General features: G+C 43.5%; 1 protein-coding gene across 1 annotated transcript in view; it reads left to right on the forward strand.

Annotated features, from left to right (window-relative positions):
- The window catches only part of INCENP (inner centromere protein), a 34,119-nt gene extending 19,817 nt beyond the window's left edge, over nucleotides 1–14,302 (forward strand). The window contains exons 8-18 of the mRNA XM_075837666.1: nucleotides 4,300–4,333; nucleotides 5,260–5,377; nucleotides 5,452–5,595; nucleotides 9,953–10,062; nucleotides 10,842–10,962; nucleotides 12,225–12,347; nucleotides 12,453–12,631; nucleotides 12,709–12,820; nucleotides 12,901–13,074; nucleotides 13,359–13,515; nucleotides 13,599–14,302. Of these exons, the coding sequence (XP_075693781.1) occupies nucleotides 4,300–4,333; nucleotides 5,260–5,377; nucleotides 5,452–5,595; nucleotides 9,953–10,062; nucleotides 10,842–10,962; nucleotides 12,225–12,347; nucleotides 12,453–12,631; nucleotides 12,709–12,820; nucleotides 12,901–13,074; nucleotides 13,359–13,515; nucleotides 13,599–13,813 (1,487 nt within the window). The 3' untranslated portion in view covers nucleotides 13,814–14,302. The remainder of the gene's footprint in view (nucleotides 1–4,299; nucleotides 4,334–5,259; nucleotides 5,378–5,451; nucleotides 5,596–9,952; nucleotides 10,063–10,841; nucleotides 10,963–12,224; nucleotides 12,348–12,452; nucleotides 12,632–12,708; nucleotides 12,821–12,900; nucleotides 13,075–13,358; nucleotides 13,516–13,598) is intronic.
- The last annotated feature ends 3,891 nt before the right edge of the window (nucleotides 14,303–18,193 follow it).

Genomic DNA, 18,193 nt, shown 5'->3' on the forward strand with positions numbered 1-18,193 from the left:
GCATGTGCAGGCGTTTTGCAAGGCATCAATTACGGGCGTAATTTGGAGCTGTTCTTCGTTGGAATCAATGAAAAAACTGCTCCAGTTACGTCCCAAGAAGTGTCCTGCACTTCTTTGACGAGGCTGTTATTTTACGCGTCGACTTTTGACAGCGACCCGTAAAATTACAGGTCGTCGGCACAGTACGTCGGCAAACCTGTTAAAATGAATGGGCAGATGTTTTCAGACGTATTTTGAGGCGTAAAACGCCTCCATTACGCCTGAAAATAGGTTGTGTGAACCCAGCATAACTGTGCAAGATCTTTTTACCAGGCCCTGGCAGACATTTACAGACTCACCCACACAATGTTTGAGTCTTTGTAGCGCTTGCTGTTCCAAATAGCATCCCAGATTAATGCCTCTCCCCTAGATACCACACTCTGCTTCCCGTGGTAGGTCACAAAAGATTCTGGAGTCCAAGGTAAATGTAACGCTCCTCATGTTCTTGGTTAGCACCAGTACAGGAGAGGCTGCTTCCCAATAGGACTAGTGTTTGTGGGTTGTGGTTTTTTTTTTTTGGGTTCCCCCCTCTATAGAGCATCATCAGAACAGGATGCAAAGTTGACAGCTGCCATACGGGCATTGATACGTGCTGTCAGGAGTACCTTACATGTTAAGGATAACTCCACCACCCCTCTCAGGGAGAAGCGCCACTACATTGTCAACAGCGCCACAGGCTGTTTCCCAAAATATAGTAATTTTGTAAAGCTCCTATCTAAGGAATGGGAAGACGCTGACTGGAAATGGCCAATCGCCTAACTGATGAATACGGTTTCCTGGAGGTTTTGGTGTCGCCTATCCCAAGGTCAGATGCAGCATCACTTAGTGATTCTCTCGACAAAATAGGACTCCGAGGCATGTCAGTCTATGTGGCAGCAGGTTTTGGCTAGTTCAGAATGGGCAAAACCACTTCACTTCAGTATCTTGGAAGGAGTACCGCAGGAGGATCTAGCTTGTCAGGTTAACAACGGCTTCCAAATTTTTATTTGATGCCTGTTCTGCTCCTACAGCATTGGCTAATTCAATTATTCAAAGTCTTGGGCTGCAAAACCTGTTTCCAAAAAAGCCATAGTTGTTCTGCCTTTTGTTGGGGGGCAGAATTTGGGGGGAGGGCATCTGGATTAAATCTCGGAAGCTTCTAGGGGTAAGTTTCCCTCTGCCTCAGAACCGTCCTCTTGTCTGCAGCTGTCTCTCCAATCTCAGATTTTCGTAATCTCCTAACTTTTATTTCCTCCACGAGGCCAGGCAGGAGATCTAGCTGCACCATAGACTCCAGACACCCATTGTTCAAGCCTTGGCAACAGGGTGCTAGGTCCCAAAAGCCCTCTTCAGCCTGAAGGTGTCCCCACTCGAGTCTGTTGTTGGAGTGGGAGGACGACTCTTCCTTTCGGGAGATATGCTCATATGGATGACATCTAGCTTCAGGATGTGTTGACGGGGTACAAAATCAAATTCTAGACCACTCCGTTTTTTTTTTCTTTTCTGTCAACTCTACCTCGGATTATACTTCTGTTTTTTTCCAGGCTGTTCTTGCACTTCTTTTCCAGGAAGTGATCGTTCCAGTTCCTCATCTGCAATGGCTTCAAGGATTGTACTCTGATCTCTTCATAGTCTCCAAAAATAACGGATCAGTCAGACCCATCCTGGATCTAAAGAAACTGGACTTTCTTTGTGTTTGGAGGTGTCACATGGAATTCCTGCGGTCAATGGCTGTATAGTTAGAACAAGGAGAAATCCTTTACTTCAGCAAAGCTTGTGATACCTACGTTCATATTCCTATCGCAATGGCCAACCAGTATTTCCTCTGTTTCACTGTCGGGTTTTCAGCATATCCAGTTCGTTGCCCTCCCCTTTTGTCTTGGCAACTCACCCTGTACGCGTTGAAGAGATTCTAGTGGATTATCAATACAGAGAAGTTCTCCTTCGTTCTAGCTCCGTGCATGTCATTCCTGTGAATGATTTTTCAACACGAATGCCTCATGCACATGACCGTAGTCATGTGCACGCCTGTGATTTTCGGGTTGGCCGGCAGCGGATTGTCAGCCGCAAGCCGCCCGCATATCGTGGGCGGACATTATTTTCAATGAGCCCGTACTGCAGAACACGGCCGTAATAAGACATGTCCGTTCTTTCTGCCGTGCAGGCTCCCGGGCCATGCACAGGCCGTAAAAACTACGGTCGTGTGCATGGCCCCATAGGAATGAATGGGGCCGCAATTCTCCCGTGGATTTTTGGGGGAATTGCGGCCGCAAAAGCACGTTGGTGTGCATGGGGCCTAAAACAGCCAAGAACCATGTCCCTATGGACAAGGTCAAGGCCATCTTCATCCGAAACACTCCCTCTTCCATCCGATTCAGTATGCGGGTGCTGGGCAGGATGGTATCAACCTTTTGAGGCACAATTCCACACTAGACCTCTCCAGAGGGCGGTTCTCATAAGCTGGTATAAGTCTTAAGGCACACTGGATAGGCTGATTCTCCTACCATCTTGGTTTTTGACAGATACCGGACTTGGAACCCGCACATTTAAGTGACCAATTTTGGTTAGTAGAGACAACAACCTTTTGGAATTTGCGTTATTTTTCTGGCCCTCTCCCATTAGACTCTTTCTCCAGGGTTGCCTGATCAGAGTCCAAACCGACAACTCCACGGCGGTCGCCTATTTGAACCATCAAGGTGGCATCAGGAGCCAGGTGGCACTGTGGGAGTCCTCTCTTTCCTGCACTGGGCAGAAACCCACGTGGCAGCTCTGCCCACTTAAAGGGATTGGACAATTGGTCCGCAGACTGTCAAAGGCTGTATCTGGGGGGGGGGGGGGTTATGCTCTCTATACCTGGCAATCTCCCTTCAGATCTGGCAGAATTGGGGCACTTTAGACGTGGATCTCCGTGTGTTGTCTAAACTAAAAGGTACAAGCATACGTGGCCGGGTGTGGGATCCCGAGGCCATGGCAGTCGACTACCTGGTCGCACCTTGTAAAGGATTTTCTTCTGTTTCTTTTCCCTTCTCTCCCGCTACTACCTGAAGTCCTCAAGAAGTTAAGTGTAGGGCGTTCCCACGATCCTGGTTGTGAGACTGACCTCGCAAGCTCTGGTAAGCCTGCTTGGTCAACCTCTTTTGGAACCAGTAATCCAAACCAAGTTAAAGGCCTGGAATCCTCAATCTGCCAAGTTGTACCCCTGTATGAGGAAGGACTATTTCCACTAGTGTGAACAGTATCCATCCCATGGTATGTTCTACACCTAGGACCCTTTGGGACTGCTTTAGGATGTTCCATGGTGCGTGTTCCCATAACAAAAAAATGTTTCATTTTTGTACTCTCTGTAAAACTCCTTTTTCTCTGATTTTAATTTGTGGACACGGGTATTGCCCTCTGGTTTTCTAGGCCTGGGACCTTTTTAGTGTTCTGTTTTTTTTGTTTATTGTCTTCTACTGCTTCTGTACAAACTAAGACAGTGTCTTGGAAATGGCCTGTACCCACAGTGCTGTGCCCCCCAGTGACTTACACACAAGGGGTTATACAGGGAGTACAAAATCCAATTTTGCTTACGGTTGGTCGTTTACTTATTCTACTTAAAATATATGTAAATTATTATATTTTATAATACAACTTTTATTCAATCCATATTTTCCAGCATGCAACATGTGTTGTAGTGCTCGTGCCTAGCTCGGCATTGTAGCTCTTTCCACAGGGATGGGTTTCTCTGAATAATGTAGGTATAGCAAGTGCTCAGCAAGGCTGCAGTCCGTGTTGTGTGAAGCTCAAATTTTTCATAAGACTTTAGCCACTTAAGGGCTCATGCACACCACAGTGGTGTGCATGGCCCATGCTTTGCTGCTTGCACGGCAGCGAAGTGTCATCTGTGGACCGCTCCCTAAAAACACGGGCCGTGAACATAGCCGTGTACTTTCGTTTCAACGAGCCTGGACCCCGAAATGCGTCCGTAATAAGAAGTGTCCTATCTTTCTGCAGTCCAGGCTCCCGGGCAATGCATTGACAGTGGAAACCACGGTTGTTTGCATTGGCCAATGGAAATGAATGAGACCACAGTTCACCCCCAGATTTGCGGGTGAATTATGGCCACAAAAAACACGTTTGTACATGGGCCCTAAGTGGGGATTGCCAGCGATTTGCTTTTGGTTTCCCAAATGATTCTAGTCAAATGATCCTATTAATGGTCTTTGGAAGTCATTATCCCAGAGGAATTAAATACCTTGTTATCCTAACCCTGAATAAAAACTTTCTTTCTGGTGTTTGCAGAAACTGGTCCTGACGTGGATGATCAAACTTTAAGGTAAATATGCCTATGGTATTATGGTTGTACGAGGCAAAACCTTCCAATGTATACTCTGCGTAAATTGACCTGTTTGACTGTCGGTATTTGTAACTTTAATGTGTTGTCTGATGTCTGAGTTGGATAGCCTTTCTCTGAACCTCCCTCTGATTCACTAAGGGTGGTTGCTGCAGGGGAAAATGAGTGGCTGGCCGCCACTACCCACGGCAATATTGGCCGATTTGAGATTAGGGCCCGATCATATTTGCATTTACCATTTGTCTAAGTTCTGTAACACCCAGAGTTCCCACAGTTAGGTTTCATACTGTAGAATGGCATGGGTTCAGTGTTATATGCACCCTAACGTGTGGCAGTCTAAAATTGGCATAAGACTGTAGTCTCAATTCACGTGAAAGCTTCCACTATAGGGGTGACACAAATAAAGAATGATCGTTTGGACACGCAGGGTCTCATTTGCTTTCTCTGTCTACACTTGGCGATTTGTAAGCTTGGGGCGCCCTTTTTCAAAGTAAGCCTGGACTACGGTATAGATTAGTGATTTGAAGACCCATTCTGGGAAACTTATGCCTGGACCCCCTACTCGTTTCCACTGGCTTTCAGCCCTGCCTGCTCCGCTGCTAGTGTTTTGAAATCTGTTCCTTTTATTTGGCGGATGCAGGGATTTGTGTCCAGACACTCCACTCACTATTGTAATATAGATTGATTGGACTGTAACATATAAGATTTACTACAGCCGACCTTAGTGCCCCTTGAGTAGGCATGAAAGCCGGTAATGCCGTGGGAGGAAAGAAGACTTTTTGCTTAAAATATGCCTTTCAAGAACTGGTATTTTGTGAGTTCACTATTGGATTCTTGTGTAGGTTTGCAGGCTGGCAAAAATCTGCGTCATTTTACTGTACATAGATTAAGGGTATCTCTTGTTGCAGGAGGAAAAGTTATAAACGTGCTGTGGATGAGCTGTCTGATGATGACCAATCCAATGATGAGCATGTGCACTCCCCTCCCAGGAAGAAGACGCCGTCTCCCCCATGTCCTCCCAGCAAAGTATTTTACAATAGATTAATAGTTGTAATGCTATAATGCAGACGACGTGGGTATATCAATCTCTCATTTTCTAGGTTGTAAGGCCTCCTCCCCATATGAGGTCTTTCCTACATACAGTACAGAAAAATCAACTGCTAATGATGACTCCAGGATCTATTGGGAAAAGTCTCATTGCAAAATCCTTTATAAAGCGCAACACCCCCCTGAAAGACCCGAAGGTATGTGGAACTTTAACATTAGGCTGAAGAAAAATTGACTTGCTCATGTTACATACAAGTTTATTTCAAGCAAATGATCTGTACTTGTTGCAAGGACGTCTATGTATGGCACTAGTATAATGCCGAAGTGCAGACCGGTTTTGTCTCCTCGGGTACCTTAGACTGTTGGGGATCACTGTTGAAATGTCACTTTCATTCAGTGGGGACTGAGTGCAGTCAGTACTATATTTAAAGAAAGGAGTAACATTGTGACAAAAATCAAACATTTTGTAAGCCCTGCAACATATTCTTTAAGGCAAACCTCAAATGCATGAGTTCAACTTCTCTGCAATCCATGATCTTTAAAGCTTACCTAGATTTTAGGTGACACTTCACAAGCTATGGTCTGTGTACATGGGGAATAACACCATTTCTGTACAAGAAAAAAGTGTAGAAAAAAATCCTCCAGCTCACCTTGTCACAAGTAAGTCAGCACACGGATCCCCGTGTCGGCACACGTCAGAAATACTTCAAAAGCAGGGGGGGGTTGGATCCAGCGCTGCAGGTACGATGTCTGTTAAAACGGGAATCTGTTCCCAAGTTTTATTTTGGCTTGATTAAAATCGTAGCAAGTGAGCTACGTATAGTGGTTGAAGTGACAAGTGGGTATTGTCCAAATCCAGAGGGAAAAAGAAGTATAGGCGGTAGCCTACGCGTTTCTGACCTTCTCCAGGTCCTTAGTCATGGCTTATGGTGATTTCTGTACATTATGACTTGTTTATGGCTCCCTCCCCCCCCCCCCCCCCACACACACACACACTGCAGGCTCTGTCCCTAATTCTCAGTTGTCTCTGATCTAGTGGGTAAATCTTAGCTGCTATCTTGTCTTCTATACACTGCACACACAGGTGGAGAATTCTCTATCACATATACTGTATTAAGAAGCTGTAGCAGCATGGAGGACATTATGTAGTGGTAATAAACGGTGTAGCTGAGCATCAGCACTGGGGTGAGAAAACGCTTACCAGGAAGCTCGAGCATGTCTGTATGTGCCTATGTCTCTTTGCTCCAGCCCCCAACTTCATATACTTTGCTCTTTATTTTTCATGGGAAGCATCTGTCTTGTTGTCCCCCCCACGTTTCCCGCAGTCCACCTTCTCTGCTCTAACTAGGGACAGTTTTGTTTTTTGTTTTTTTGTTTTTTTTTCTTTTCCGCTTGCTGTCAAGAATAGATTACAGCTAAATTTTTAAGTCCATTACATAGTTGATGTATATTAGATTATCATAAGTTGCTTAAGTGGATACTTACTTTTCAAAGGGCTTGTCTCATGAAGACATCACCTTCCCAATAGGTCGCAGCCATGGCGATCAGCTTCGTCTGGTTTCTCTCAACCCTGGTGATCATCTGATCTCTGAGGGAAGCCACAGCCAGTTTAGCATTATAAGACTTTTGTGTTCTTATGCAACGCCCGCGGGTTTTTTTTTTTAAATATACATTTGTCGTGATCTAGCAACTTACTATGTGTTTTTTTTTTTTCCTCCTTGTGCTGTTTCCAGGCAGATGTAAGTATTTACCAGCTTTTAAAGGTGTCACTGGTGGCTTAAAGAGGCTCTGTCACCAGATTATAAGTGCCCTATCTCCTACATAATGTGATCGGCGCTGTAATGTAGATAAGTGTGTTTTTTATTTTGAGCAAGTTATGCACAATTTTAGATTTATGCTAATTTGTTTCTTAATAGTCAACTAAGCGTGTTTTTACTTTTTTTTTTTTTCTTATACCAACTGGGCGTTGTAAAGAGAAGTGTATGACGCTGACCAATTGGTGTCATACACTTCTCTCCATTCATTTTTAGCAGTAAACGCAACACAGCGTGATCTCGCGAGATCACGCTGTGCAGTCACTCCCACATTAACTTGACCGAAGTGTCTTGAGAGTGAATAGACATTGCCCTCCAACAGGACGCGATGTCTATTCACACTTCCGCACAGTGTGATCTCGCAAGATCACGCTGTGCAAGCCCCCAAGAAACTTTGCCTCCAGCCAGGACGATGTCTACTCACACTCCCGACACTTCGGTAATGTCTATTCACTCTCAAGGCACTTCAGCATGATCTCGCGCACATTAACTTTACTGAGTTGCGAGTACAGATAAAAATGAATGGAGAGAAGTGTATGACACTGGTCAGCGTCATACACTTCTCTTTACAACGCCCAGTTGGTAAAGTAAAAACATGCCCAGTTGTCAAACTAATTAGCATAAATCTAAAATCGTGCATAACTTTCTCAAAACTGATTGTTTTTCCAAATAAAAACCACTGTTGGCAATCGAAGCAAAAATTGGTGTGTAGAAAAGGCGGATCCAGCACTCTAATATTAAAAGTTCCAATTTTATTTAAAGAAACTGTCACCAGATTTTGCAACCCCTATCTGCTATTGCAGCAGATCGGCGCTGCAATGTAGATTACAGTAACGTTTTTATTTTTTAAAAACGAGCATTTTTGGCCAAGTTATGACCATTTTTTTATTTATGCAAATGAGGCTTGCAAAAGTCCAAGTGGGCGTGTTTACAGTAAAAGTCCAAGTGGGCGTGTATTATGTGCGTACATCGGGGCGTTTTTACTACTTTTACTAGCTGGGCGTTCTGACGAGAAGTATCATCCACTTCTCTTCAGAACGCCCAGCTTCTGGCAGTGCAGACACACAGCGTGTTCTCGAGAGATCACGCTGTGTCGTCATTCACTTCCTGCCCCAGGTCCTGCATCGTGTCGGACGAGCGAGGACACATCGACACCAGAGGCTACAGATGATTCTGCAGCAGCATCGGCGTTTGCAGGTAAGTCGATGTAGCTACTTACCTGCAAACGCTGATGCTGCTGCAGAATCAACTGTAGTCTATGGTGCCGATGTGGCCGACACGATGCAGGACCTGGGGCAGGAAGTGAGTGACGTCACAGCGTGATCTCTCGAGAACACGCTGTGTCTGCACTGCCAGAAGCTGGGCGTTGTGAAGAGGAGTGGATGATACTTCTCGTCAGAACGCCCAGCTAGTAAAAGTAGTAAAAACGCCCCGATGTACGCACATAATACACGCCCAGTTGGACTTTTACTTAAAACACGCCCACTTGGACTTTTGCAAGCCTCATTTGCATAAATACAAAAATGGTCATAACTTGGCCAAAAATGCTCGTTTTTAAAAAATAAAAACGTTACTGTAATCTACATTGCAGCGCCGATCTGCTGCAATAGCAGATAGGGGCTGCAAAATCTGGTGACAGAGCCTCTTTAAAGGGAACCTGTCACCAGCATTTCACCTATTGAACTTTACTTCTCCCTCACTGGCCGCTGCTATAAAAAGTTAATTGCCGTTATCCCCGCTCCTAAACTCCTCTTCCGACTGTAAATATCGGTCTGCAAACGTTTTGCGCCTTTTATCGTAATTATGCGGTGTCCCTTTGTGTGCACACACCAAAAGAGGACATCAATGCACAAGCGCAGGATTTTTTGTGCTGGGGGAAGTTGAGGAGCTGTCAATCAAAAGTAAGGAGGCGAAGTAAACTTGGAAAGACTTGAGGAATGAAGATTTGACTCTTTGATGCTCATTAGCATATGATGTGGGAACACTAAAAAGCTAAATACTAAAGCTACAGAGCCGACTAAGAAGACAATTATAGGTTATATAGAAATGATTTTTCACCCACTACCACCAGGTATAGTCGGTTTAATAGGTGAAATGCTGGTGACAGGTTCCCTTTAAGTCATGTTAAAAAAACAAGGATAAAATAAAAATCGCGGGACCACGCTTACGTGTTTCAGACCGCTAAGGTCCTTAATCATGGCTGTGATTAACGACCTTAGCGGTCTGAAGCGCGTAAGCGTGGTCCCGGGATTTTTGTTTTATCCTTGTTTTTTTAACATGACTTAAATAAAATTGGAAATTTTAATATTAGAGTGCTGGATCCGCCTTTTCTACACACCAATTTTTGCTTCAATTGCCTGCAGTCGACACAGGATTAGTCTAGGAGCATCTACAAGCACCTGCAGCGTTTGGATCAATTACACATCCTTCTGCATCAGTCAAGTATTATGAAAAACGCATTGGAAAATGCAACCGTAGCATGGTGGTTATGAGGTGAGCGAAACTTTTAGTCTAATTTTTTTTTCAAAAAACACTGTTCCCTACATTACAGCGCCCATCATATGTAGGAGATAGTACACTTATAATGTGGTGACGGAGCCTCTTTAAGGTAAGTTTTTTTGTTTTAGGGTGAAGGAGGTGCAGGTCACTCACGTCTTGGTGTAGGTGTTCTGGTTTTACTCTGAGGAGAGCTTGTATGTATGATAGATATAATTATTAATATCCCATTGCAAATTCACAGGAGAAGGAGCGCCAACGCCAGGAAGCTCTCCGCAAGAAGGAAGAGGCTGAACTTCAGCGCAAACAGAAGATAGAAGAGGGAAAGAAACGAAAACAGGAGGAACTCAAATTGTGAGTAACTCTCTGTCAGCCATCTAAAGCATATGGCTACCTTTAAACGCTTGTTCGACCAACTACTATCCCATCTGACTATCCCCTACATATGGACTGCGGCCGAGCATGCATGTGATGTCAATGGAGCGAGGGGATTAAGCCATTGCAAGACCTATCTCTAGAAGCATCTTATCTCCAGCATGAACAAAATACTAGGCATGTTGAAATCCATCATGCCCAATCCTTCTTTCCCCCAACATATGCTGTCGTGAGAAGTGTTGGGATCATTAGAAGACACAGCTCTTATGCTACATTCACAGGAACGTAGCCCACCTCGGTGGTGAAACTGCTGTTTTCCACGTCTTAGGTGGACTCATGCGGGACGCGTTGTCACGGATCCCCCACAGACTACATACAGTCTATGGAGTGATGTGTGACACGCAGTAAAATAGAACATGTCCTTTTTTTTCAACAGACCGTTCCTGCTCTGTTGAAACAACGGTCGCGTAAACGGCCCCATCTAAATACACGGGTCAGTGTGACGGCCGTCACACGGACAAGATTAAATTGCGTGTTTGAGCCCTTATACACATAGTGTAACTCTATCAATCCCAGCACCTGTCAATCACATGACCAGGACAGACATTTATCTAATGGAAGTAAACCATGCCTACTGACTAACCTCAAGCAGAACTCTTAATAGTAAGGCATTAATACAGAAAATATATTAATTTGCTGCAAACTGACTGCTTTTTAAAGGCTTCGTTTTTTTTCTTTTTTATATATATATAATATAGGAGGAGAGAGGAGCGTCTGCGTAAGGTGCTGCAGGCTCGTGAGCGAGTGGAGCAGTTAGAGGAAGAGAAAAAGAAGAAAATGGAGCAGAAAATTGCACAAATAGATGAGAAGAGTGAAAAGGTAAATGCTTATAAAATTTGGACTTCTATTGGACAACTCTTTAAAGGAACAGTGTCACCCCAAATTTTTTTTTAATATGTTAAAGATGTTAGTGCTTTATTAAAAACGTTTGGATTAATTTGTTACTTTTTTTATTTTTACACTTTTCCTTCCCTATGGGGGCTGCCATTTTTTTTTCCCATTTCTGTATGTGTCGATTTACGACACATACAGACATGGAATACGGCAGCCACAGTCCCATAGGGACTGCGAACGGGGCCCGTTCCATCCACTTTCGTGTACGCCGCTGTGTGGGAACGGCGCATGCGCCGCTCCCACACAGTTCAATTTGAAATACGCGCCGTCCGGCGCCATTTTCCTGTGGACCGGAAGTCGCGGCCGGACAGTAAGATTACTACTTCCGGTCGCGGCTTCCGGACTTGTGCACATGGAGCAGCGGCAGCAGACGGAGCGGATGGACCGGTGGGAGCGGCGGCGACTGGAGCAGGTAAGTTATTTCTATGTATGTTCGTGTTTGTGTGTGTTTACTACTGTATGTAAACCTTCTACACTGTGTGTTAGCTCAAAAAATGGCGACATACAGTGTAGGAGGTTAGACCGTTCAAACCCCTCGTTTCTCCCGGCACTAGCCAGGATAAAGGAGGGGGGGATTCTGAGAGCTCACTAGAGCGAGGGATTTTTACCCAATTTTGCAGCATAAAGCAATGTGGTTGCTTTACCACATGCAATGCTGCAATTTTGGGAATGGCTCCATCTAGTGACCAGTGCTGGGAAATATAATAAATTGAATCCAATTTATAATATTTCCTGACTCGTGAAAAAAAAATAAAATTAGAACAATGTTTAATCACCTACACACTAAATGTTTCATTAAAAAAAAAAAAAACTGTTTTGCTGGCAACACATTCCCTTTAAAAGTCAACGTGCAAATGTTTCCAGAGTGTGACAAATGTTATAGTGGGGACAGTTGATTATTGAATAATTGAACACTACAATCATCCTCTCCCCACTCTTAAATAGCTGCCTCTAGAGAACTATTCAACTGTGCAAATATAGAAGAGTTCAGAACCACCAAAAATCTTACTGTATTCATCCTTTATGCAATTTCACATATTGGCCCAGGATGTACAGGCCTTGTTTCTTGCTTCATCCCATTTTTGACATGGTGCACTAGCCCTGTTTGTAAAGTCTTTCTGTAGGTAAGAGTAAACTGTATGAGTCCGACGCTATATTTCAGTACCTTACCTTGTTCTACCTTATAGGTGAAAGAGGACCGCATGGCGGAGGAGAAGGCCAAAAAGAAAATAACTGCTAAAAAACAAGAGGAGGTAGAGAGCAGGCGGCGACAGGATGAGGACGTTCGGAAACTAAAAGCTAAACAGCAGGTGTGTTCATGATTGTAGAAAGCACAAACTACTTGAAAGAAACTGTCTTCTTTTTTTCTTTGTTTAGAATAGCCGCTATTGATCTGTATTTTACTTGTACTCTAGGATGAAGAGGAGCGTAGTAGACACCAGGAACTACTCCAGAAAAAGCGGGAAGAGGAGGAACTGGAAAGGCAAAGAAAGCTTGCCGAAGCCAAAAAATTGGCTGATATGCGCCAGGCAGAACTGGAACGTGAAAAACAACTAGCAGCTGAAAAGGAACAGGAGCGTCTCAGAGCTGAAAAGTGAGTGGCAATTCTGTACAAGATTTGATAGTTCACACAGTGTTTCCTTAATAACCTAGCCCTTGTCATTTCCACAGGGAAAGGGAGCATTTGGAAAGAGAGCGAGCACTTCAGTTGCAGAGAGCGCTAGAGCGAGCAGCACAAGAGAAGGAGCAACAGCGCAGAGAGGCAGAAGAATGCAAGAGAAAGGTAGGCATAGCACTTAGACAGCCTATACCGTTCTTTGTTCACCTGTTTTGTCTCACAATCTAAAGTAATTATCCTACTAGGAGCAGAAAGAGATGTTGGAACAAGAACTTCAAGAAAGATTACATAAAGAATTGGAGTCCAAGAAACTTAAAGAACTGGAAGCACGGAGACTACGTGAAGAGCAGGAGAAAATTGCAAAGGAAAAGCTGGCAGCTGTTGGTGCCCCAGGGCTGAATGTAACTGTGGATATACAGGTATGGGAGGATAGAGTGCAGCAATTAAGTCATTTGGACACTGATTTATAACCGAGCTGTATTGATGCTTAATGCAAAACATCTGCAATATTATGAGGCAATATTATATGGAAAACAATGAGCAACGTCTGTATGAGCAGGCAGCGGCTTGCGATCAGGACCAAAAATTATTATTGCATTGTGAATAATATTGGTGGTTCATAAATTAATATTGCTACAGCAAAATATAGATCTGTTCTGATAGCATATATGTTCCTGCTTAAAACCGATTTCTATCATCGCAGAATTCCCCAGCCTGTCAATCTTATGAGATGACTCCAAAGGGCTACAAACCTTCAGCTGTCAAAATCAATGCAGATGACTATGGCATGGACTTGAATAGTGATGATTCCACAGATGATGAAAGCAAACCTCGCAAGCCTATTCCAGCATGGGCATCTGGTGAGTGTCTGGTTACAGTTGTGTTTTTTTAATGTGTTCGTTATACCTATTAAATGTTTGGTTTTTTTTTTTCCTTTCCACAGGAACACAGCTAGGCCAAGCAATGTGTCAGCAGTACTACCATCCCATAGATGTGGACACGTTCTATGGCCCCATTGACAGCCCGAAATTAGAAGACTTGTTTTATAAGAGCAAACCACGATATTACAAGCGCACTAGTTCTGCCGTCTGGCACTCTCCTCCGCTAAACAGCAACAGGCAGCATCTTGCTGTGGGCTATGGTCTGAAGAAATACTGAGCTAGGCAATTTCTGGCCCACACCACAAGCTGCTGCACGCTGCTCTTCAGCTTGTCCGTCAATTTTATGTTTTTTTATATATATTTTGTGTTGTCAACAGGCTATCTTATATATGTGTATGGTAGGGACGTCTCCTTTTTTTAAAAATAAAGATTCTTTAAGGATTCGTAGTATCCCTGCAATTAAGGAATGGTAGATTGATCTTTTATCTTAATATAGGGCTAATATACAGATTGCTAATGTATGGCAGCCCTACTGTTGTATTGAGGAAAATGACTTCTATGCAGATCCATAAGAGTGCATTATGTTGAACTCTTGTACATATTACCTTGTATTTGGTGCTGACCACATGTGGCTCTGACACTATTATACATTTCAAACATGCCGTTTTCACGGCTTAAATTACCTTTTGGGTTAGTGGTTAAGTTTTAAGACATTTGTGTTGCTTTTATATAAATAAATTTATAAAGGTCAATCTGTATATAAAAATTGGCTGTAAGATGTTTTACTTTTACAATAGGTGTGTGCGACCTTATTTTGGTCGGCTACATTATCAGGATGTACTCAGAAGGATACGCAAGTACGTTTATTCATTACACACTTAGCTTATTTAAATGAACTTTATTTATATTAAACTTTACAACTTTTGAAGGGGTTGCCTGGCCCAGATCACTGGGTGTTGCGCTGCTGGAGTCCTTAGCAGGCAGCTATGATCTGGAATGGGGAATTAGGCAGCAAGTGTTTAATTCATCTACTGTACAGCTTTGCAAACAATGGTGTGGTTTTGCTGCACTTGGATACTGCAGCAAAAAAGGACTTATATCCCAACATACCCTATGGCATATCCTATGGGTAAGCCGTACATATGTTGTGAATACAAGAGTGATGTTTGTGGAAGAAGTTACGGATAAAAAAAAAACATGGCCCTCCATGGGGCTGCGCTGCTAAAAGATGTCATTCCAAAATTCGACGACTGTTGAAATAAAACATACGTTTTACTGATTTAAATAAAATTAATTTTGTTTAAACATTTCCTGACTATTGGAACTACATCATTAGCGGCGTGGCCCCGTGCAAGTCCATGGTCTTCATCCGTAATGTTGTCATTCTGTATCTTTTACTTAACATTTTATTTGGGTTTATTTACAAATGTATCTAGATATTGCTCTTGTATACTTGTTCGGGTGCTCGCTGCATTTTTGGATTTCCCCCTTAGAATGTCCACCTAATGTGTGCAGTGCTGGTAGGGAGCTGATTCTTAATGGGTGTCCTGCACAGTGGCAAAAAACGATGGTACAAGAGGATCTGTGTGATGGGCCTGGGTAAGTATGACCACCCACTCCGACAAATGAAACGGATGTTCTGAGGGTGAACAAAAGAGCAGTAAGGGGGTGCCATAAGGGCATGTTCAGGCTAAAAAAAATTAGAGGTGGATTTCAAGAGAACTGCCTCTGGATCCCAGTGTTTATGGAGCTGATTTTTGCGAGCGGTTTTGGGGCTTTTTCTAAGGGCTTGTCCAAACTGCGTATTTTCAATCTGGGTTTGCCGACAGAAAATATGCAGCAGGATACAGTAGCGGTAAAGTGGGTAAACACTGCGTAAATTTTCTGACCAGAAATTAACCTACGGTGCATATTTTTCGTTTGAAAGGGGACTGAAGTGCTGCATTTTTAGAGGAGAATTCACCATCTCTCATTGAGAAACGCTGCAAAATCCACCATTTTCTGCAGGAAAAAAAAAAAAAACAGGAAGTGGTGGTTCACCGCAGCGGAAATCCTGCTAGTTTTTGCGGAGTTGCAGCAGAAATTTTCTGAAGCGATTCCATTACGTGTGAACAAGCCCTAAGTGTTAGGCCCTGGTCACATGGAGTGTTTTTTTGCGGGCATAAGAATTCAGATTTTAATGGTTTTCATTACGTCTTCCACCAGCGGCCATTGAAGCTAATACAAGAACCAGAGGTGAAAAAAAACACTTGGAAATGTGCACTGTGGGTTTGTCTGCTTCTAATTGATTTCAATGGGAGGTCGGAGGCGGTACCCTGGCAAGAACGTATAGCCTGCTTTTTTTTTCTTTTTTTTCTTTTTTTTCTTTTTTTTTCTTTTCTTTCTTTTCTTTCTTTTCTTTCTTTTCTCTTGCTAATGGGGAATTTAGCAAGAAGTAACCCCATAGGGAGGGCCCTCTTGTCTGGTAACTAAAAAATTACTGCTAGAGAGCAGTCTCCTTTGAGAACCAAAAATTCAGCCTGTACTGGTTGATGGATATTAAGTGTGAGCTCTAAGCAAATCTGATCCAGCTGAATCAGACTTTATTCAGACTAAGAGCTGGGCACTGGTCTAGTAGAGTGGGTGCTAGAAAAATTAGGTGGATCTGAATTCAAACAATGTAAGCCAGTCTAATGGCCTCTACACTTAATCTACCCAGGGTAGGTTTGGTTGATTTTTTTAAGCATTTGTGTTTTTAGGGAACCATTAATATATTCTCAACCTTCCTGATATTTTAGGGTGCTATTACACAGCCCCACCTGGATCATGTAAACGAGTGCCGATTGACGAGATGGCTTGTTGATCGGCTATGATCGCTTGTCCCTATGAATTTTTTATCATGTCGGCAGCACATCTCCCTGATTAAATGGAGATGTGCTGCTGACAGCAATGATTTTTAATTATTCATAAAAGAGCATATCAGCCGATGAACGAGCATTTGCTAGTTCGTTGGCTGATTCTCACCCGATCCGTACGCTCATTTGCCCGATCAGTGGTCCATGTAATAGGGCCTTTACTCCAAGCTAAATAGACCTCAAGATAACAGGACAGATCTAGGAATGGAGATTGTTCCTCATGAGAGGAAGACTTGTGTCAGAACACTGGAAGGGAGCGGACCTGATTACAGGATACAAATGAGGGAACTTTGGGAGTGAAGTTTGGTAGTAGCCTTAGCAAGACAATGTCTACGTGGGCACTGGCACTAGGGGCTGCTAAGGGGGCATTATACTGTATGGGGGCAGCTGTGGGCATTATACTGTATGGTGGAAGATATGGGGGCATTATACTGTATGGGGCAGATCAGGGGAACATTATTCTGTATGTTGGCAGTTATGAGGGCATTCTACTGTGAAGGGGCAGCTATGGGAGCAAGATACTGTGGGCTGATGCAGGTGTGTATGGGTGGGATTAGAGGCGTGGCACAAAAGGTAAATACTTGAAAGTTGGGAGGTATAATTCAGGCCCCTTGGGCTGCTCTAATGGATGAACAGTGGCTACATTGCAGTCAATATGTCGCTCAATATACCATTTATTTATCAAAACTAATCCATGTAAGTATTGGACAGAGATGATATAAGTCAACAAAATGTGCCGTTAACAGAATGCCCACCTGTTGAGAAGACCTAAGGTGCACTTGAAGCAAAAAAAATCTAGCGCAAAGTCACAGCAAAATCCGCACGTGTAACATTGCAAGGGGTGAAATCGGCAACATCAATTTTCATGCACAAATCCGCACAGAAAATCCCAGCGCTTTTGCGACATGTTCCCTTACCCCAATTCTTGTTCAAGAATGGTTGGGTATTGGTGCACACAACAGAGCGCTTCCCCAGGGCCATTGAAGTTAAAGGACAGGTGTCACTAAATGGTTTTTTTTTTTATAGGTTATTGCTTTTAGTATGTCATTAAAATAAATTTTGTTTTTGTGTTCTTTTTTTCTTTCTCTATGGGGGCTGCCATTTTTTTTCTTCATCTCTGTATGTGGCGATTAACGACACATACAGAGATGGAATACGGCACATACATCCCCATAGAGAATGCGAACGGGAGCCGTTCCATTCACTATAGCGTACGCCGTCTGTGTGGGAATGGCGCATGCCACACAGTCCAAAAGGAAGGTCCTCGGCAGAGCAACATCTGGCGCCATTTTCATGTGGACCGGAAGCCGTGGCCGGACAGTAAGATGACGACTTCTGGTCTCGGCTTCCATCCATATGTTCAGAAGCAAGGACTAGGAGCGGAGGGACAGCAGGAGCAGGTAAGTTATATCTGTGTATGTTCGTGTTATACTGTGTGATTACCACTGTATGTAAGCCTCCTACACTGTGCATTCGCTCAAAAAAAATGGCGGCACACAGTGTAGGAGGTTTGAACATTCAACCCCCTCCTTTCTCCTGGCACTAGCCAGGCTAAAGGAGGGGGGGGGGGATTGTTTGAGGACACTAGAGCGAGTGTGTCTTCAATTTTGCAGCATAAAGCAGTGAGGTTGCTTTACCACATGGCAATGCTGCAATTTTGGGAATTGCTCCCTCTAGTGACCAGCACATGGAAATGTTATAAATTAGAATCTAATTTATAATATTTCCTGACTTGTGAAAAAATTAGAACAATGTGTAATCAT

The sequence above is a fragment of the Rhinoderma darwinii genome, chromosome 9 (assembly GCF_050947455.1).
Source record: "Rhinoderma darwinii isolate aRhiDar2 chromosome 9, aRhiDar2.hap1, whole genome shotgun sequence".
Lineage (NCBI taxonomy): Eukaryota > Metazoa > Chordata > Amphibia > Anura > Rhinodermatidae > Rhinoderma > Rhinoderma darwinii.